The 22,487-nt window shown below is 46.0% G+C and overlaps 1 protein-coding gene across 3 annotated transcripts in view; it reads left to right on the forward strand.

Moving 5' to 3' along the window:
• Window positions 1-22,487, forward strand: part of NGEF (neuronal guanine nucleotide exchange factor) — a 90,205-nt gene that overhangs the window by 26,303 nt on the left and 41,415 nt on the right. The window contains exons 2-3 of one of the 3 annotated variants that reach the window (XM_036911778.2): window positions 1,777-2,122; window positions 5,398-5,509. In XM_036911778.2, the coding sequence (XP_036767673.2) occupies window positions 1,852-2,122; window positions 5,398-5,509 (383 nt within the window). In that variant the 5' untranslated portion in view covers window positions 1,777-1,851. Of the gene's footprint in view, window positions 1-1,776; window positions 2,123-2,175; window positions 2,475-5,397; window positions 5,510-22,487 lie in introns of those variants that run through there. The other 2 variants (XM_036911793.2, XM_036911785.2) reach the window with 2 other exon arrangements.

Genomic DNA, 22,487 nt, shown 5'->3' on the forward strand with positions numbered 1-22,487 from the left:
CTGTCCCCAGATCGACTCTAAGCTGAGAGCACCCTCAGTATCAGAGTCTGGACCCAGCTGGGGGGCACAGAGGGCAAGGGAAAGGAGAGAGAAGGAGACGTCAAGGGGGTAGGTCGGAGCCACTACATCCTAAAATCTAACAGCCTCTGCCTGGACACCTCCAGGGACAGGGAATTCACTGGCCCCGGAGCAGATGCCATACCTTTGGAGAGCTCTGAGATCCAAGACTGAGGGCTGTCCTTGCCTGTGGCCTTAATCCCGTTGCCCCCTGCCCCAGGCCACAGAAGGTAGACGTGTCACAACCCTGGCCTTGTCCCTCTGGGTCTTTGCCCAGCCAGCCAGCCACCTTTCAGGTGGTTCCCACCAAAGCATAGGGAAGAGGGTCCCTCACGCATCTGGCCTGGATGGAAGTGTCTCATTCTCCTTCATTCTATGGCCCAAGAACAATTTAGTTTTCATTAGAACCACACCCCCTTGTTGACTCAGGGTAAACTTGCTGTGAATGGAAACCACCCACTCTGCCCACAAGCTGTGGGTTCCTTGCCACACTTACCATGAGCATCGCCCTCCCAGACTAATGTCCTATTAATTGCCTGGCTCCTAAATGTGACATCTTAGCTACTGCACTCTCCTCTTTGAGCACCTGAAAGTGCAGTGTTACCTATTCTCCAAAGCGAAGGATAGGCCAGCAGGACAGGATCTCCCAAGCAGACCCCATGGTGCCCACCCCCGATTTATGGATCAGGACGTGGGGCTGGAACTCCAAGTGGCTTGCCAGGGTCACACAGCTGACCACAGTGGTGAAGGAGCTCGCCAGGTGCCCACAAGCCTGGGCATTGCCCCGGGGCTCTGCCAAGATACCAGAGGCAGGTCCTTGTCTTAGGGCTCCTTGATCTCTTCTCCCAAATGCTCATTTGCTTGGTTGATTATTTATGGGCAAGGTCAATAATCAAATATCACCAGACATGCAGGCAGACAGGACAGGAGGCAAAACCCCAGTGCAAACCCACATCTATGCTGTTAAGTGGCTGTTCCAGGAACCAGAATGGCCCTTGATCCTCAAATTTCTCCTGCCCAGGGAGTCCAAATTCCTGCCCTGGATAAACAAGGTTATTGTCTGCCTGGGCAGGGGAAGCCCCCATCCCTCCTGAATATTCTAAGATCACTTGACTGACTGCCCTGAAATCATGGTGTGTACCTGGACTGGGGTTGGGGGAGGAGAAGGCGTTTGGGAACTCACCCATAGCCAAGGGTGAGGCTTAGGGTAGCCAGGGCACCTGCCTGTAGGTAGAGGGGTATAGTGGGAAAAGAGGATGCCCTCAAGCCCAGTCCCCTATTTTCTCCATTTTACAGAAGAAAACAGACAGAAGAGGTAATTCTTAAGTTTTGCTGAACCTCTAAACCCTTCGAGAACATGATAGGTTCCTTTCCCTTGCCCGGTCATCAGAGTTCCCCTCGCCAATTTTGCTACTCTTTCTCTTGAATTATTTGGCAAATGTTTACTTGAAAGTTAGTTATACAAGCCACTTGAAGCATTTTCCCCCAAAAGTGCATCCTATGAATAGAATAAACAAACCTTAATTATGAAATGATACATGAATGCCTCCAAATTGCAATGATTAAACTGCAATTTTCATTGACAAAGACGCAGTCACTAGGAAATGCAGATCACCCCAAATTTCATCAAGTCTATGAATGGGAGTGGAGTATCATACCCTGAATGGAATAGTTAGCCTCATGACCCTAACTGGAAATTGTTCTCTTTCTTTCCTAAAGTGCTCAAAACTGGTGAAGCTTGGGGAGGTTACTGATCTCCATTCATTGTGTTGAGAAGCAACAGGACCTATTTCCATGGAGACCAGGGAATTTGAAGATTTGGAAAAGCCGTGGAAGAAATCGATGAGTGGTTCATGGAAAATTGGTGATGAATCAGCCAGCCTGAGACCTGAGTTACTCTCCAAAGAGGAGAAGATGCCCCACACTGACCCCCAGAAGAGGCAAGACAAAGAGCCCCATCAGCACACCCCCATCCAGAGAAGCTCCATCTTCAATCGCACCATCCGATATAGAAGCAGAGGCAAAGACAGAGACACTCCCGAGCACAACGTCAGCTACCCGGCAGGTCAGTACCCTAGACAGCTGCCGCCACTGTTCCTTGACATCAGCTGCAGTAGCAGGGCCGAAAGGCCCTAATTAGATCGATATAAAAGGCACTGAAAATGATCAACAGCAGGTCCAATAAAGGGGAACATTCTGAATCTGTTATCTCAAGAATTCAAATTCCCCCAATATGATGATGTGGAAACTTCAGGAGAAAGTGTTGACCCAAATTATACAATAAGACTGGCTTCCACTGAAAAGAGACATCCTGGTCTAGGACTCAACAAAACACCCCCGGACATATATGCATTCCAGGAGGGAGGCCTGGAGCTGTCCACGTCTGGGGACATACGGGAGCAAGAGTTTCCTAAGTGGTGAGGTTCTGTCCTGTTCTCTCACTGTCACCATGATGGCCAGCATTTCAGTGGCCCTGAAAAGACCTGAGATTAATACCTTGGGAATAGTTTTGCAGCAGGATCCCATAATCACTGAAGCCAGCTCCCAGCACATTTTGTCTGCTCAGAGTTTGTTTGTTGGGCAGACTAGCATTCAGAAGCCTTTACAAATGGGAGGGAGCCAGAGCTACAGACCCCTTGCCTTGAGACTTGCCCTCCTGCCTGGGTGGGCAGCATGTGGGGGCTGCAAATGGGTAATAACTGGCAGCAGCTGCCACCAGACAGGATACCACCCTGGGTGTCCTGGCAGTGGCAACCTTGCTCCACATCCAGGGATTCATTAATTCATTCACAAACATTCATTCACTCTGATGAATCAGGTAGCCTTTTGCCACACGTTAAAACCCCCTCAAAACACAGAGACAAAACAATACTTATTATTTCTCAGGATTCCAGAGCTGCCTGGGTGGTTGCTCTGTGTGGGCCCCTCTGACCGGTGCAGTCAGCTGGCGAGCTAAGGCCCCCCGACCTGGGCTTGAAGGTCAAGAGCAGCCTCCCTGGCCTCTGGCGGCCAGGGGGCTGGTTGGCCCAGGTCAGAGGGCCTCAGCTCGCCTGCTCCACGCGGTGGCTCCCCCTCCAGCAGGCCGGCTGGGCGTGTTACCATGGAGGCAGGGCTCCCCGGCAGCACGAGCAGAAACCTGCCAGGCTTCCGGAGGCCTGGACTCAGAACCCGTACAGTCACTTCTACCATGTTCTATTGGTCCAAGAATCTCACAGGCCGTCCCAGATAAGAGCACGGGGAGCCTGACTCCACTGCTTGAGGGCTGGCAAAGAATTCATGGCTGTTGTCATCTACCACAAACACTAACAAAATCATGTGTCAAGTACCATGCTAAGCAAGATAAATACACGGATTGACATACTATCATCACAGAAGCTAGCTGGATGGCACATTACATTCCTCTCTCAATTTTTGTGTATGTCTGAAAACTTTTAGTACATTAAACATTAGAATCACTCACACACAAAGAAAGCTGGAATCTCTGCCCTTGAGAACCTACAATATAATGATGTCATTTTACCGCAAGCAAAGTGTCAAAACTTGCAAGGAAGGTAAAGCAAAGAATGACACCCCTTGGATGGGGTAGGGAAGGTCCCCAAAGAAGATGATACTTTACATGAACCTTGAAGGATGTGTAAAGACATGGCCGGAAAGAGAACAGGAGCTAACTTGGCTGAGTGCTCAGGTATTTCAAGGGTGTCCTTACAATAACCATTTTATAGGCTAAATAAACAACTGAGGCCCAGAGAGACTGAGTCACTTACCCCAAATCAGCTAGTGAGTGGTGCGACTTGAAGTGGAGTTCAGATCCTGCTGGTCCCAAAGCCCGTGCAGATGGGAAGGAGGTTGCAGCCCCTCTTTCCAACAGAAATGCAAGCCACATGTGTCGTTTAAAATTTTCCAGTAGTCACATTAAAAATGTGAAAAGAAATGCGTAAAATTCATTTTAACAATACATTTTATTTAACCCAATATATCCAAAATATTATCATTTCATTATGGAGTCAATAATCATGTAAAAATTAGTAATGAGATATTTTGCTTTTTCTTTTTGCACGAAGTCTTTGAAATCTGTTGAGGTCTTATACTTACAGCCCCTCTCAATTTGCATGCTAAATTTTCATTGGACATAGTTGATCTGGATTTAGATTCCATAAAATGTACAGTCAGAAAAGTAGATTTAAATGCCCAGATCATTCCAAATATCCTTAAAAGTTTTCTAGTAACTGAATTGAGTATGTTTTTACATTGGAATTTAAATTAAGTTAAAAAAAGGAAGAATTTATTTCCTCAGTCACACTAGCCACATTTCAAGTGCATAATAGCCATATGATGTCTCGGGCCTTGCACAGCATTGCAAGCAGACACAGCTGCCCAGAGTTGGGGGGCAGCACCTTTCTGGGCAGGAGCAAAGGTGGGTGTGGGGCTGTGGCTTAGATGAGACTGGGGAGGGGAACAGGGTCAGTGGGGTAAGAGCCTCAAGTCTGGGGCTTCTCAAGCTGAATCAAGAGCTCTGATGCCAGTGCAGAGGAGAACAGGGGCCACTTCCTTTCCTGCCGCCCCCTGCACAAAGGTGCTTTTATGTCCAGATCATAGATATTTTCTTCAGAGTCACAGTTTTCCGTATTAAGTGACTCCCTCATTTCACTTCCCTGGAGTTAACTCCCCGAGATAGTCCAGTGCTGCCTAATCAGGAGTCAAAGAGAAAATGCTCTCTGCTGTCCCCTGGAGGAGCAGACAAAGCCGGCCCCCTGGCAAGGGGCTTCCCTGGTCCACTCCCTACACTGGGTTCAGAGTTTGTGGCCTGGGTCTGGAAGGCCTGGCAAATGGGCACCCTTTCAAAGTCATACTAGAATGTTGACTAACAACCCACCTACAGGTGGTCTGATGCTCCCGGGGAAGTAACATTATTTAATATTGATTAGGTTGCAGGCATTGTAAAGTTAGATATTAAAAGACTGCTAAGTTGCAAATGGCCTTTTCCAGTAGGAGCAACATTGACAGCTATGGTTTTTTTACCCTCTAAGACATTACCCAGGCTTGGCTCTAGTTTGCAAACTCATTTCCAGTATTCTTTTTTCCACTGACTATGTGTACATGTATATGTGTACGTATATGTCCATGTACATGAAGTTTCTTCTATCATAACCATAATTTTTGCAGAGATGGCATCCCTGGTCACTGTGGCAAAGTCCTCTTCAGGACTTGGAGGGGAGAACACCCTCTTCCCTCCACCTCCTTGCCTCCCAGGGCGAATGAACTGTCCCAGCCATAGTGAGAACCATCTGAAAAGGGGGAGATGCACATTTTCTAACTCTCTACATTTCTTAAATGTCATAGATTCCCTGGAAAGTGGACAATCTGCTAAAGAGCCCCTGCCCTTGAATATCGCCCAGAGCTGCCTGCCTCCCTGGAGAGCAGCAAGGACAGGCCCAGGAGCCAGGAGAACAAGGTGAGAGAGCACGTCAGGAGGAGGGGGTGCTGGGTCGGGAAAAGGGGCAGCAAGGGACACTGCAAAGCTTGACTAGGGTACGGTCAAGTTTTTAAACTTCTCATGTTTAAGTTTTTAAACTTCTCATGTTTAAAAGTATGGAGAAGTTTTTAAACTTCTCATGTTTAAAAAGAAAGGTAACTTATAGTTGCTTGTGTTTAAAAAAAAGAACTCCACAATGGCCTTTCAAAAAAATAACCATTTGCTACACTGCCACAAAACTAGGAAATTATAAGTATTACAGACAGCCAGAAGTAAAAAAGAAAAATCATTGCATCACCGCCACCACTCCCAGAGAGGTCTTAATACGTTGTAACGGCTTTAAGTCTTTTTTCTCTGTTTTATACATATTTTCTCTTCATAAAATGTGATCTTACTATACATCCTGTCTTGAAACCTGCTTAACTGTACATCAAAAATATCTCTCCATGTTACTAAATATTTTTCTACACAATTGTTTAATGCCTATAAAATAATCGATAGTATAATTGGATTGTAATTTATTAATTATGCTCCTGTTGTTGGATATTTGGGTATTGTATCAGTTAGGATTGAATTTAGCTGCTTGTAACCAAAAATCCAAATAACACAGCTTAACAACGCAGAGATCTATTTGGCTCTTACGCGAAAAAAGTATGGAGGGTTGTGACAGCAGCTCTTTGGTGCCTTCCTAGGGATCCAGGCTCTTTCTAGCTTCTACTCCACTGTCAAGATGGCTGCGAGAGCTCCAGGCATCACAGCCATAGTTCAGGTGGAGGGCGGTGGGGGCATGTGCCAGCTTAACCTGCCCTCCTTTTGCGGAGCTTCCCTGAAGCCCACCCAAAAATTGGCAGTTATATTTCTTTGGCCAAAACCAGGTCACATGCCCACCTCCACCTGTAAGGGAACCTGGGAATTGTATGTCTTTTTAGAACCTTGAATGTTTCTGTCCCCAATAGATTGCTTCCATAGTAAGGAAGAAAGGAGAATTCATAGTAAGAATAGAAAGAAAGAGGAGGGACAGCAATCTCTGTTCCAAGGGAGTTTCAAATTTTAGCTATTTTGTAAGCCACATTATGATTAATATCATTGTGGCAAAATCATGACGCACATGCCTCATTAATGCCTTCAGGTAAATTCTTAGAAACTTTACCCTTTACCAATCCTGGACTGGTTATGGGGAAAAAATAATCTATGTCGGCATTAGGGAAGTCCGGATTAGGCACCCTGCCCCAGAGCCGGGGCGGGAGGCACCCAGTGGCTTCTGTTGTTGCTTTGCCCTTAAGGCCTTGGTTATATATATAGATACATATGTTATAAAAAGTACATAAAAACAAGGCCTACTTTACCAGCATGTAATTTCTTACATATAATATTAAGGGCAACTGCTTCCTGTTGCCTCTGATTTGGCTTAAGCCCCAAGAGCCAAGAACAGTACTGCCTTGACCACCGTGCAGGACGCTCCACCAGACGGTGGGGAGTCACCCTTAGCTCCACGTCCAAGGGTCAGTGGGAGGGATGGTACAGTTGACAAGAGGGTCCAAAGTCAGAGCAAGAGCCCCAGGGGGCAGAGGAGGGGCCCTGGGGGCAGGGAAAGGAGGACACTCAGGACAGTGGCCATTTCCCAGTCGGCACATAATGTTTCCACATTTTCACAATCAATAAGAAAGAGAGGAGAGGTAAGGACACTGGCCCCAGCGTTTTATTTTAGTTTGGAGGGAATTTTCCAGGTGCTGTGAGCTGCCCACTCCCCCCCAGGAGGGTCTCCCCTTGGAGTTGCTGGGATCCCCAGAGAAAAAGAACCAACAGCATGTGGAAAGAGAGAAAGAGATTGACTCCTTTTTAAGGAAGGAACCTTGGCGAGTCCAAAATCTGCAGGGTGGGCTGGCGGTTGGAGACCCAGGGAGGGCTGGCATTTGTCTAAAGGCGGTCTGCTGGTACGATTCCTCTGTGTTCTGGGGAGGCTGGGCCTTGTTCTATCAAGACCTTCAACCCACCCACACTGTGGAAGATAATCTACTTTACTCCAAGTCCACTGATCTAAGTGTTAATCTCAAAAAACACCTTCCCAGAAACATCCAGAATATTTGGCCAAATATCTGGACATCCTGGCCCAGCCAAGCTGACATGTAAAATTAACCATCATATCCATCATCTAAAGCAGTCTGTGGCTCGTTTTTTTTTATTTTGAGGGAAGACTAATTTATCGATTTGTTTTTATTGTTTGCCATTTTCTATCTTATTTAAGAAATATTTGACTATTTCAAAGGCATAAAGATACTCTCCTGTGTTTTTTCTTACAGAAGTTTTATACTATTAGCTGCCCCGTGTAGGTCTATGGTCCATCCACACACGAGTTGCTCTAACGTCATTTATTAAAAAGACCTTCTGTTTCCCCAGTGAATTGAACTGGTGGTTTTATATCCCCCAAAATTCACCGACTTCAAACACATGGGTCTTTTCTAAACTTTCCTTCTGTTTCACTGATCTGTCTTTCTTGGTGCCAATATCGCACTTACATACTGTAGTTTTATGCTAAGTCTTAAAATCTGATAGTACAAACCCTCCTACTTTATTTTTTTGAAAGATTGTCTGGGCTATTTTAAGTCCTTTGCCTGTCCATGTAAATTTTAGAATTGGATTTTCAATTTCTGTTCTAAAAAAGCCTGCTGTATTTTAGTTAAGATTGCATTGTCTCTATAGGTAAATTGATGCCTGAATCATTGACACTTGAATATTGAGCACCACAAATTAGTCAATTTATGAGTATATCCTAACCTTCTATTTATTTATATATTCCTTAAATTAATCTAGCAATGATTTGTAGCTTTTAGTATAGAGGATTTACACATATTTTAATTTACAAATATTTAAGGAACAAATAACATTTGTTTCTAGGTATTTAATGCTTTGATCCTATTTTAAATGCTATAATTTATAGTGCCACTTTTCAATCTTTTTGGTAGGATGTTTAAACACAATTGCTTTTTGCATGGTCACCTATCCTATCCAAGCATATCCAAATATCTTGTGACCTTGATAGATTCACTTGTTAGTTCTAATTGTTTGTGTATTCCTTAGGATTTTCTATGCACACAATCCTGCCAGCTGTGAGTATAGTCTTAGTTCACTCTTTCCAATCTTCATGCCTTCTATTTGTTTTTTCTTGCCTTATTGCTCTGGTGAGGACTTCCATCGCAATGTTGACAAGAAACGGTGAGAGTGGATATCCTTGTTTAGTCACTGGTCAAGACTGTTTTGATCACAAAGGTCAGAAGCCTATTCAAATTTGTTCAAGTAAAAGGGGAGATGTTAAGGACGCTAGGGTCCCAAAGGATCCCAGCAAATGGGATGAAGCCCAGCTTTACAGGAATGGGAGAGCCATCAGGAATCAGAACCACTTCCTCCTTTTCTTGGGGCCACGGGGCCCACTCCTCTCTGCTTCCCTCCGTGGGCTGCGCTCTCCTCCCGCTCTCTCCTCTGCCTGTCAGCTTGCACGTGACTCAGGATGGCAGACTGGAGGCACTCATACCGGCAGCTATGAATACTCCCTTTTGTGTCTCTTGGAGAGAAAGAATTTCTAAGGAAGAGAATCTGGTTGGCATCCTTTGGTCAAGTGTTTTATCTCTGGGACAACCAGCTAAAAGCCCAGGAGACAGGCCCATGGGGCCACTCCCATGTCATCAGTGGGAGACAGGCTTAGAGGAATCTTTGAGAAGTATATGAAGGAGAGCCAAGCACCCAAAAGACGTCTAGTGCAGTTAGAGTCTCAGTCTCCCACACAAGAGAGTGTCAAAGGGGGCCTGAGTGAGGTGAGAGCCGAGGAAGGAGAAGGGGCTGGAGGCGGGGGAGCAGAGGGCTGAGGTCTTCTGAGCCCCAGGACAGCCCAGGGGCCGGTCCTCCAGTTCGCAAGAAGCTTGAGTGGTGCTGATTCAGAGCATGTGATGTTCTTCTTCATGGCCTGTGCCTGTCCCCAGAGGGTCTGGAATGGTCCACAGCTCACCCAAGGGTGTTCTCTAAGTCCCCTTCCATATGCCAACAGCAGGGGCTGGTGTGCTACTGGGCAAGGCTACAGGACGGAGGCACAATCACTGTAGACAGGTGTGCCATAAGGAGGGTACAGGAGAGGAGCTGATATTTGTGGAGTGCTTTTGTGTACGCTCTCTTTAAATTCTGTTATCATTATCCCCATTTCACAGACAAGAAAACTAAGGCTCAACAAAGGTTGGTAACTAGCCTGAGGTTGCATAGCTAGTGAGATAGCCAGAGACCATGCACCCGGAGGCTTTAACTCCACACCCCATAATCTCCCACACCCCAGGCTGCCCCAGACGCAGGGATTGCCAGGGTAAACATGTCTGAGGAGGAGGGTGTCCTGTTAGCCCACCCAAAGGGGCAAAGCCCAGAGGCACAGGTCCATTGCTGAACTGGTCCCTTAGAGCTCCTCTCAGGTCAAGGTGTTGTACGTTGGACTTTACTATGGAAGCAATGTCACGAATCAGTGTTCTAGTCCCAGACATCATTTCATGTCATAAGAATACCAAATTGATAAATATGCAAATGAATGAAAAAAATAGAACTCAAATGTGTGCTTTTATAAATTGACATTTCTATATAAAATTAAACTACATTATACAATTCCATGTGAGGCAATTCTTCTGCATAAACTGAGCAGACTGATACTTAAAATATTTGTCCACTGACCTTCTGACTGAAAATACCTTTTCTTTTCCTGGCAACACTCTGAAGGAATTATAGTGGTGCCTTCTTCTTGCACAGATGGCCAGCCTGCATAAACATTAGGGTCACCCCCAAGGCTGACACTCGGAGGCTGTTAACTGTTCTGATCCAGCCAGACCTCCCTGATTATTAAATGTTATGATTATTATTCCTGGATCCATCTCCCAAACGGCCATTGCCACAGAATTCCTCATTGCCACCAAAGATTCGGGCACCGTGAGTCTGAATGCTGACACAGGGCAAGGACGGGTTTCCAATATTGGAAACTGTACACACGTCCATGGAAATGTACAAGTTGCGTGTACCACAACGCTGGGGGCAGCTTACAGACGTTCATAAATGCTAGTTTGGGTTGTTACTAGGAGAGTCTTACAGTCTTTATAATATGTAAACGCAAGAAACAAATGTTGAGTCCCTGCAGGATGGGGCTGCCTCTTTCATTTAAGGAAGCTGTTCTCAGGTTTGGGCCATTAGTCGGCAACATAGGAGCTGAGGAAATGCAGCCTGACTCTAACCAAGCCTCTAGATCTGCCAGTTTACAAGGAACACAGGAGAGGGAGGAACGAGTAAAACCACACAGTGCAGGTGCGGTGAGCACATCCCGAAGGCACCGATGGCCCAATTTCTCAACAAAGGGCAAAAAGACAACCAGAAAGGGATCTCAGGCAATTGCAATGTATACACTTCAAAACAATCCAGGCCCCGGGGAGGAGGGGGGAGGAGAAGAGAGAAGATAGGCTGTGAGTCCATAGCACCGCGGCTGGGTGAACAGCACCTGGGGAGCTCACCGTACGTCCCGTGCCCTTGTCCCCTTTCCAGGAGGTCGGGCGGGATCGTCGGCTCTCACTGCTAATCTCACAGCAGCCTGAGCCACTGTACACGGCCCAGGAGGCACAGAACTTGCCCAGTTGTGTTCCCTCCTGAGCACTTAGCACTTGTCTGACATTCCAGAAACACTCAATACTTGCACATGATTGATGAATGGTTGATGAGTGAATGAAGGAATGGAAAAAAACCAGATACCTGGGCTAAAGTTCTGACCTGGGAGCTTGAAGACCTCTTGAAGACACACCTGTGCAGACTGGTCTAGCAGTGGCCCAAGACTGTGCAGACAAGGCTCTTGCAAAGCCAGGTAACAGTATCACCAGGATGGATTTACCCCTGCAGCTCAGGCAGGGATGCATCATCTCTGACTGAGTGACTGGCCTGCCAAGCTGCCTTTTGGAGATAACTCATTTTCCCACCACCCCCAGCAAGATAGAAAACTCTGCAATGCTCTCTGCAATAACAATGCGCATGGAGCATTATAAACTAACTTCCTCTTGGGCATCCCTCCACGTAGGCACTGGCTGAGGCCCTGGAATTGCCCAACTGTCTGTGGACCATAAACAAAGGACACTAGAGCATTCGAAGGATCTCGGGGCCACTTGGACATGGGGACTGAAGAGGTTTGGATTTCCTATCTCTGAAATTGTTTCTATTTTATACTGCCTCAGAAAAAAATACAACTGTGACATGTTTCGCAGTTTATGCAGCTAATTTCATATACTTCTGACAGCTATAGCTTATTTTCAGCAGTTCTAAACTTTTTTTCCCCATTGGGAAGTTGAAGCAGCATCTTCCCCACCTCCCCACAAGGCCTTGTTGACGTGGGCTGCAGGCAGGTGGCCCCTCGGGGGTGGCCTCCAAGTTTTCTCTCCTCCTGCCAGGCCCAGAGGTGACCAGACAGAAGCTCAGGAACCCATGAGGGGCTCAGGTCAAACACGGTCAGACAGTGTCTTGCACCTGCTGACTCTCTGACATTCAAAATAACTAATAACAACAGTAATGATAGGCTTTGGGAGGCGCTTGGAACATGGATTGTACCTACTCAAAATTACATCTTTAGTGTTTTTAATAGTTAAGTTCTCATTACATTACCCACTTGCACTTATGTGTTTATTCTAGCTGGTTTGACCATTCATTTGTAAGCTCCGTACTTTGTCTTTTACCTTCCTTCTTACTTTCCCTCTATTTTAATCACTTTTTAAATGTTTTCCTTTGGTAATTTACCTTTACAACTATTACCACTATTAATTCTGGCTTTGCTTTACTGTCAAATCCTCCCCCTGTCCCCTTAGTTTTTATCTTACAACTTAAATCCCTGAATCCCTGGAGTTTGTTGGTTTTAACTTAAATTGTTTTAGTTCTTATTTCTCTTTAACTACAATCCTTCATATGCCCTTTTGTTTTGCTTGACTGTAACTTTCTGGGAACCTAATTTTGGTTCTTGAACTATTGTTTTATTTGTTCTATCATTCTCATGCATGACGTGAATCATGCTGTTTCTTTTGCTAGTCATAATCTTGTATCTTATTGCTTGTATGTTTTTCTCAAATTCCTTTGAATTCTTAATCTAAAGAATTTTATCTTAATGGGCTCGTCCTGGGGAGCCAGGGAGAGTGGACCGGGGAAACCAGTTTCTATGGTCTTCAAGACCTGACCTGCTGTGGCCGTAGGAGGCCCGGAGGGTCCTCATACAGGCAAGCGGTCAGAGAGGTCCAGAGCAGGGCTAGAGTCCTGGACTGTCTTCAGACCTGCATGTGGCCTTGAGCAAATAAGTCCTTACTTTCCCCAAGCCTCACTCACCACAGACTAGGCAGGAGAAGACCTGAGTGTGAAACCAGAAAACACACAAATGGCCCAGCACATGTAAGCATGTGATAAACTTCCTCTGTACCTGGGGAGATCATAGAAGAGACAGACGGAGAGGTTTCATTTTTGTAGAATTCAAAAACCTGCCAAACGAAACAAGGTGTTCTGCTGGAGATGTAAGACCTAAATATAATCACAGAAAACATCAGGAAAACCCAGATCAAGAGACATTCTACAAAATAATTGGCCTGAAATCTTTGTGAGTGTCAAGGCCACAGACGCCAAGCAAGACGGAGGAGCTGTTCCAGACTGAAGGAAACCAGAGGCTGGCCGCCCGAATGCAGTGGTGACCTGGATTGGACCTTTTGCTATAAAGGACATTATTGTGACAACAGGTGCAATCTGAAAGGTGTCTGAGCACTAACTGGCAAAAACATATCAAAGTGAACTTCCTGATTTCAGTGCTTGTATTTTAGCAGCTAGTAGCTGGGTGTAGAAAATACACACGGAAAAGTGTTTGGGGTTGACAGGACATCAGGTCAGCAGCTGACTCTCCAGTGGTTCAGAGAAAGCACAAAACAAGTTCTTTGTACTGTTGTAACTTTTGAGAATCTTTCAAATGTGAAAAATAATAAGCCCCTCATGCTTCCTGCCTCAGGCTGCATTGCAAACTCTTTTCTTGAGGTTTCACAGCACCAGGGAGCATCCCCATCATGTAGCCTCATTTGTAATTTCCTGCTGACTTATCTATTAGATGATACCTTGCTCAAGTGCTGTGTTTGTTCACTGTTCTATCCCCTGGCCCAAGACAGCTGGTGAGAAGGAATGGATGAATGCCCTGGATTCATGACTCCCCGGCCACAGAGTCTAGAACAAAGTATCCGTTTTTAAGTTGAGGATGTGATTCCAGGGCCCAGCTCTAGAGGGCACCATTCATGCTGTCATCCATGTAAAAGGTACCCCTGGAGTCGGATGGTGCACAGCCTGAGCTGCTGTACAGAGTAGCTCTGACCACAAATGCACAGTTGCCGTCATAGACAATGTTATGTTAGCCACATACCAGTGGGAAGAATGAATCGATTGTGGTTAGCTGCTCTAAAACAAAAATCATTGTTTCTGGTAGATGTTTGACCTCTGCCAACTTGGAGGAATACATTTATGTGTTTATTAATTTAACAAATATTTATTAAGCACCTTCACTGTTCTGAGGATTGATTTCCACCAGAAAATTCCTTATTTGGTGACTCAGGGGAACATTTAGGGGCCACTTCCCCTGGCAGCTTCCCAGAAAGCCCCAGTGCCCTAAAATCCACTGTGGGGCCTTAGTTGTGTGGCTCTGATGCATTCCTGCTTGGAAAGGCTTCCGGGCCCCAGGCACCTCAGCCATGCTCATGGAGGGAACTGCAGCCTTGACTACACGTGTCTTGGGGCAAACCCAGAAGTGCCCTTCCAGGGGAAGATCGTGGCTCTGGACAATCACCCCCAGGCAGGGGATGGGGTGCTGAGAATTGTGTCCCACTTTTCACAAAAGGATGTGTGTCCACCATCCTCAGGCTCTATTTACTCATTCGTGCATCTATTTTGAGCATGTTGGTTGTGTAAGAGTAGTTGCCTCAAATTTAAGCTATCAATATTAAGAGACAGCCACACTAATCCCTTTTCAAAGGTAGATTGATTAAAGCAATTGATCATGTTTCTAAGACTTTCTAGCAAAAAGATGGCAATGTAAGAAAATACAAACCCGCCAAAATGTTGTTTGGCAAATAACACTACTTCTTGTAATCTACAATTGGGAGGATACAGTGATCACTGTGATAGTAAACAGTATCTCCACTAGATGGTCCTCGAGGCTCTGATAGGTCACCTTCCAAATATCCTGCAACTTGTATCTGCTGGTGGAGATAGCAGTGTTCACGAAGATAAAGTGAACGTCATAGATCAAAGAAGTTTCTGAATTTTATAGGTATTAGCCCACTCTACAGGGTTGTGAGATAAATGAAAAAATCTAAGGAGAACACTTAAAACAGTGCTTGCCACACATGAGATGCTAGAAAATAAATGTCTATTGGAATTTGAACAGTTTGAATTTCCTCTGCAATTCTTATATTAACAATGCTTGTATGAACATGATTCTTGTGCATTGTCTTGGGAGTTTAGATTCATCTTTCCAATCTCCAATTAGCATTTCCCAGGCTTTATTTTACTGATCTGCCTTAATCACTGTGCAGAGCACACACTCCCAAGTCCTTGCCTGAGGCCGGCCGTGTCCCCCCCCACCCCCCGCAGAGCCCTGTGGGGTGCCCTTGAAGGCCCTGCCACCCGGTTTTCCTTGTGGGAATCTGGGTTTCTCCCTAGATGGCACCAGCCCCCACTCACAGGGGTCCAAGCCTGGACTTGATCATTTTGTGCCTTCTCTTCACCTTTCAACTCTGGGGGCAAAACTTCCACTGGCCCTCTTTTCTGCAGCATGCCCCTGGCGGACTTTAAGAGATGCTATATAAAATCTCTGCTCAACATTTCCTGCCACGCTGATTACAGCAATACCATTGGGCGTGTCACCTTTCAAACAATATGAGAGTCCAGGGAAAACATGACTTGTTCCACCCAGAAACAATGTACTGGGATTTCCAGTGCACATAGGGAGTTGGGGGAGGGGTTCAGGCTATGGAGATAGAAAAGAACAAGGGATGTGGCCCTCAGCACCCCGGTGGCACCAAGAGCGGCCAGCACACTGGGCCCTGAAAGGCTGTGGGAGGCCTCCCCACTGCCTGTTCTGACATGGGTAATTGGCATCGCCGGCCTCTTAAATCCTGACACTGTCGGTCATGCAACTACACAACCTCCAAATTATGATTCTGACTCGGTATTGTAGAGTAGCAGCATACTCTGTGTCGGCCAAGTTTAATTATCATGCCAGGAGTCAGGTCTTCCCAGGTTGGCAAGTCATGTGTCCACCAAGAGCAGGCTGTCAGGCCAGGGCTGGGGGGAGAGCTGCGAATCTGTGTGCCAGCCAAAGAAACGAGAGGGTGGATGTGGGCTCCAGGCAGGCCAGCAAATCCTAGGCACTCATTTTACAGAAACAACCTGCTCTGTTTGAAGGGGCCCTCGGAAGAAGATGCACGTTGGGAAAACCCTGCATTGCTGGGGTAACTCCTGGCCACCAGAGGGCTAAAGGGACAGCAGATTCAGCAGAAAGGACCCAGCGGCTGTCCACTTCGGAGTCTTTGCTTTGGCGAGTGTCAGACTCAAAGATGGGACAGAGATACTGGCTGTCTTTAGAACTTTTCCGGCAAAAAGCTGAAGGAATGCGTGGGAGCCCACCTCCAAGAAGGCCCCCAGTGACCCCACCACCCAGTATCAACATCCTCCCATTGAGTGTGGACTGGAACCCATGACCACTTCTGATTGGTGAAGAGAATGGTTGCGAATTGAAGTCAAGGTCATAAAAGGCAGAGGGCATCAGCAGGTCCTTCTCGGGGAGCACTCAACCTGGGGAAGCCACCGTCCATGCCACTGGGGCCTCAGCAGGCAGCCACCCCAGGGAAGAAACTGAGGCTTCCTGCCAGTAGGAAGTAGAGCCTCAAGGCCTGGCCAGCAGCTGGGCCACAGCCTCACCAGAGCCCCTGAGCCAGAACCACAGGTTTCCCGACCCTTGGAAGCTCTGCGAGAGTGTAAACTTTGCTGTGAGATGCAGCGTTGTGGTCATTTGTTACCTAACAAAAGATAATTACCGCCTTGGAAGCATTCTATACACTGACATAGAAGGTAAATTCTGCATGCACACATCAGATGCTGGGCAAAACGCCTGACCTCAAATCCCTTTGACCCCACCTGCCCAGCCCCGGTTCCCCAGGCCTTGCCCCCGGGGTCATCAGCCCCGGGCCCTGCACATACATTCCCACAGCCCTTAGGCCACGCCTGCCTGTTGCCCAAGTCTAGAACTCCAGCTTCCTCCCCACCACCAGGACAAACTCTGCAGGGGGGGCGTGCTCCAGAGCCCCTGTGGCAGCAGCGGAGACCGGGGCTGCTGGCCCCGCGTGCTCCCCCCGCGCCCTGCCCCCTCGCTGCCCGGCTCTCTCCCCCGGAAGCTCCTCCTTCATGCATGCTCTGCACTCCCATCTTTGTCTCAAGGGAACCTGACCTAAGACACCAAATCTCAAAATCCAGGCTCCTTGAAAAGAGAAAAATAAAGATGCCACATCTTACTGAAATTTCCCCTTAAAGTTTCAAAATTCTTATAGAAATTAAGACACCTTTTAAACATGTTTACAACTTTAAATACATAGTTTACCCACTAGTTTTTCAAAAATTATTTGCTATCGTGTGAAAGACAATAAAATAAATCCTTCAGAGACTATAAAGATGAAATAATGTGCCTCAAAGAGCAATCTTTTCAAACTGTCAGGGTAATGTTATCAGCATTTCATTGCATATGGTTTGGGGTTTCCACATAATGATCAGCCAGCCACCCCGCGGGTGCTGAGGCTTGATGGGCCACAGGGCTTTGTAGATCGTGGGTGCTCCTGGTCATGCGTGGAATAAATTAATTACTGAACGGTTGGCAGTTCATATAAATCTGTCAGCTGTTCTTCCTTCCATTTTTTTCTGAAGCATGTGCTGAAAGCAATCATATGTTAGTGAAAAGGAGACGGAACAGGCAGACAAGTGAGTCTGGTTTTGACATTGACAGTTTCAGATCAAACTGTCTCAGACAGGTTTGGGGGACAGGCCACGGTGAGAGGACCGCCTGGCAGTGATCTGGGGTCACAGCAACCGTTCAGGACTGAAAAGCCTCCTCTGACCCCACTGCACCTTTGCGGACCTGGGACGACGAGGCTGCAAGGAGAGGTCTTAGCTCCTTGGTTATCTTTTCTATAAAATGACAATACAACTGTTTTGCCTGCCTGAATGTAGGGGCTGGGCCAAGGAGACCCTGTGGGGCTCCTCTGTGACCCCCGACCCTCACCCCCAGGCCCAGTGCCCTGCCCCACTCTCCAGTGGGAAAATGGAGCCAGGATTGCCCTGGGGGCCCAGAGAGGGTGGCTGAGAGCTGACCACACCACCCTCCAGCCCTCACTGACGTGCTGACTCTCTTTCAGAAAGATGTGCCTTTCCTATAAAGTGAACCACATTTAAAAAAAAAAAAAACCTCATATAAAACAACATGGCACACAGTATTTACAAATCAGAAAAACAGTCATCCTAAAATTAAAATAATAAACATGAAAATTGAGACAACAAAAGACAACATAAGAATATGAAATGATCAAGAACAAATAAAAAATCACCTTTGCTAGTAAAGAAAGAAATGTAAAATAAAATAAGGTATTTTCCATGTTTCAAATTGGCAGATTGTTTAAAATTCTAATAGTGGCTACAGAAAAGAATGCAGAGAGAGACACCAGTTGGGTGCAAACCAATATAGCCATTTGAAATTTCATAATATATGTGAAAAGCAATAAAACTGCTCTTAATCTTTGACCAAGAGTCTATCCTGAAAAAAATAATCAGAAATCAGACAAGCTGTTTATCCTGATCTATTTATGCTTCACTGCATCAGATGGATGCTTATCAGCATCCACTATGGTCCAAGCTTTGCTCTAGGCACCGGGGGTCTGGCAGTGCACCCAGGGGGCAAAAAGGCTGCCTTCGTGGGCTCACACACCAGTGGGTCCTGGCACCCCAGAGCTCCCAAGTTCGGCAAGGGGTCTGGCCAAGGCCATGTCATTCCCTCAGCCTTTACACCATCCCGAACTCAGTAATCAACACCTTTCATCAGACTACATTTAAACTTGATTGTGGACACAGTTCTTTAACTCAAATATACTATTTCTCTAAATACTTTTTTCCTTTCCCCCAACTTTTTTAAAGAAAAAATTTAAATAGAAAAACTGAAAGAATCATACAATGAACTTCCATTTACCTTCAACCTAGATTCAAAAAATTGACCCTTTGCATATTCATGTTCTCTTACCTTCTCACTCTTCCATTTCCATTAAACCACCAGAAAGTAAACTGCAGGCATGTTAGCTGTTCATGCATAAAGGTCCAGAGCACAGCTGCTAAGAGTGAGGACGCTCTTCTGCGTGCTCACAATGCCATCATCACACCCAAGAAAACTCGCCATCATCCCATTATCTAATATCCAGTCTACATTCAGATTTCTCCCGATTGCCCCCAGAATGTTTTCTACAGGCAGGATCAGTGAATCAAGATCTAATCGGATTTCAAACACTACATTTGTTGGTTTTCTCTCTTTAGACTCCCCAAATCTACAGCAGGCCCCCCATTTTGTTTCCCATGACTTACTTTTTGAAAATCCAAGCTAATTATTTGCAGAACAGCCCCATCACGTATTTGTATGGCTGCTTCCTCAGGCAGCATCTGACTTGTTCCTTTACTCCATTTTTCTTTTAAACTCGAAGTTAGGGTTAGACGCTTGATCAACCTCAGGTTAAACATTTTAGCAAGAATGCCTCTGAGTGATGGGTGTTTCGAATTGAGTCCTATCAGGAGGCGCTGGTGTCAGCTGGCCCACTATTCCTGCAGCTAACTTTGATTATTTGGTTAATTGGGAAGCTGCCAGATTGCTCCCAAGTAAATATACAATTTTTTTCCTTTTGCAACTAATAAGTTAATGGTAAAGTGATAATTTGAGGCCATGTAAATATCATCTTTCCTATTAATCTTTCACTCAGTGGCTTTTAATATCCATTAATGATCCTTCCTGAATTTACCACTACATTGGGAATTGCAAAATGAGAATGTTCTAGTATTCCTTCCACTTATATTAGTTGATTTTCCTCTATGAAGAAGACCCCCTCCTTTGTTCTGTTGTTTTATTTTGTTTTTGAGTATCACTGTGGAGTCATGGTGGGGTTTGCTTTTGATTTTTAGTCCAATATGTTTTACTCCATTACTCTCATCTTCCTTTTGATGCTCAAACTATCACAAACGGAGCCTGTGGGAGCCCCTTTAAGCAAGATACTTTATATACTTTCTATATCCTGGACTGGAGGCAGCCCTTTCTCCAGGGGCCCCCAAGCTGCTTTTAGTGCAGAAATGGTTTAGAAACCAAGATCTGGGGGCTAGGTATGCTCATTACTACTGGCAGGTCATTGTTTCTGGGACGTGTGTGTGCGCGTGCGTGCGGGCGGGCATGTGTGTGTGTGTGTGTGTGTGTGTGTGTGTGTGTGTGTGTGTGTGAAAGGAGAGAAAGAGCTCGTAAACCTTCAATTCCAATCCAACACACAGCATCCCTCCTTCCCCCCCCTCCCATTACGTATTTTCAACCACCTTTTCTAAAAGTGAGGACCCTGGTTCTCCACATCAACATATTGTGGGATATTTCTCTAGCCTGCAAATATATACAGAATGTCACAATTACCGCACCTGTACCATAAGCAACAACAAATCTATGATACTAGTTTCCTGGGGCTGCCGTAACAAAGCACCACAGCCCTTTGTGGTTTAAAAACAACAGAAACTTGTGCTCTTTCAGTTCTGGAGACCCTAAGTCCAAAATCAAGGCCTTGGCAGGGCCCTGCGCCCTCTGAAGGCTGCAGGGAGGATCTGCTCCACGCCTCTTCCCTAGTCTGTGCTGGTGGCCAGCAGTCCTGGGCGCTCCCTGGCTCACGGACGCGTCGCTCCAACCTTCGCCAGTATCTTCGTGTTTCATTCTCCTGTCTGCATGTTCTATGTCTTTGTGTCCAAATTTCCATCCTCTTATAAATGCCAGTTATTGAGTGAGGACCCACCTCAACCCAGTATGACATCATCTTAACCTGATTCCATCTGCAAAAACCCTTATTTCCAAAACAAGTCACATTCCCAGGTGCCAGGTGTTAGGACTTCAGCATACCTTTTCAGGGCACACAGCTCATCTCCCAACACCTTCCAAGTAAAGTTGAAGGTTTCTTTGCTTTTTTTTAGTCCTAGCATTGATCCCAGTAATGGTATGAAGTACTTACATTCCAAATTACTTGAATTAATTTTTTTTCTGTGTGGTGCTGTTATCAATTTGACTGTTACTTAGGTTCATTTGTTTCTGTTTATTTTTGATTCTATGGTTTGATTTTTCTCTATACTTTTAGATTTTTCTCTGTTAATTGAATATGTAAAACATTTATGTGGTTTATAAGTCAAAAGTATATAAAAAGGTACACTCAGAAAAGTCTTACCTTCTACCCCAACTCTGGAAGTAACCACCTTTCCTAGTTTCTCTTTTTTCCCTTCTAATTCTCTTTTTTGGGGAAAAAAAGAAAGCATGTATATAACTCTACAACCGCCCCTTCTTCAGTGCATGGCCTGCATGTGCCCTGTCTGCTTGTAAGGGACACGGGCGACCACCGGGGGTGGGTGCAGACCCGCCCTCCTCAACCTCCTTCCCCCAGCGGCAGAGGACCTCCCCATGTGGCCACACCATCATGCTGGGAGATGCTTTGTAGGTTTTTCCAATATCTTGCTATCAAGATAATGTCACAGTGAATGCCCTTGTGCAAATCTTGTTTCATATTTCAGGGCGTGTCGTCAGGGCAAATTCTTAGAAATGGAATTGCTGTGGCAAAGGGTAAATCCATGTTGTCTGGTTCATTCAGGGGGCTGTTACAGGACACCACAGACTGCGTGGGGGGGGTGTAATTCTCACAGGTCTGGAGGCTGGGAAATCCAAGACCAAGGTAGGCATCTCTCTGGGGTGTCCTTTACAAGGACACTAATCCCAGTCCTGAGGGCTCCACCCTCACAACCTATGACCTCCCAAGGTCCCCCCCTCCAAACGCCATCACCTCGGGGGGTCAGGATGTCAGTGCATGGACTTGGGGGCCACTGTCGTCCAGTCCATGGCACATCTGCAGTTGTTGGGTCATGGTCAAATTCAAGTCCATGTGAGGTTGAACAATCTTGCTCTCCCATCATTAATGTCAATGTACATGAGTGCCTGCTTCCCCTGAAGTGGATTTCAGTCCAGACAATTCAGGGCACTCCATCTTTAAGCCAAGTGCGCAGTCAATGGAGACTCACTGTGTATGGAGGGCTTACAATGAGCCTTGAGTTCAGGAAGGGGTAGTGCGCATCCTAAGGTGTCCTCAGTGGGAAGGAATTTTTCCACTCTGATCTGTCGTTTCTGTGAGTCACTGTGTCCAGAAGGCTTTCCTCTTTCCTGGTGAGAATACTTCACTTCTTAAAGAAAACACTCAACTAGTAACAGCTTAGAGTCCCTGTCTCTTTTAAGAACAGATGCTAATTTTAAATGGAAGAAGGCATTTCTGGTGGGCTTGAAACCCTCCTCTGAGACCCTTACAAAAGAGCCTTGTGGTTAAGAGGAAAAGAGAGACCTACAAAGGACCTTCTTTACCCCGAGCCCAGCAGAGAATCAGGCCTAGAGATCATGCTGACTCTGTGACAAGTAAAAGCTCCTCCCAGGGCTGAGCCACATTCTAGAAACAGCAATAATTTAGCATGCAGTCTTCACTGTGTGGAAAAAATGAGACGCAGTTTAAAATTAGGAAGGAAGTATCAACTGGTCAGCTCAGAGGAGGGGTGAACACTAAATAGGTACAGAAAGAAAAGTGAAATTCCACATCTT

Source organism: Manis pentadactyla, chromosome 6 (assembly GCF_030020395.1).
Source record: "Manis pentadactyla isolate mManPen7 chromosome 6, mManPen7.hap1, whole genome shotgun sequence".
Classification (NCBI taxonomy): Eukaryota; Metazoa; Chordata; class Mammalia; order Pholidota; family Manidae; genus Manis; species Manis pentadactyla.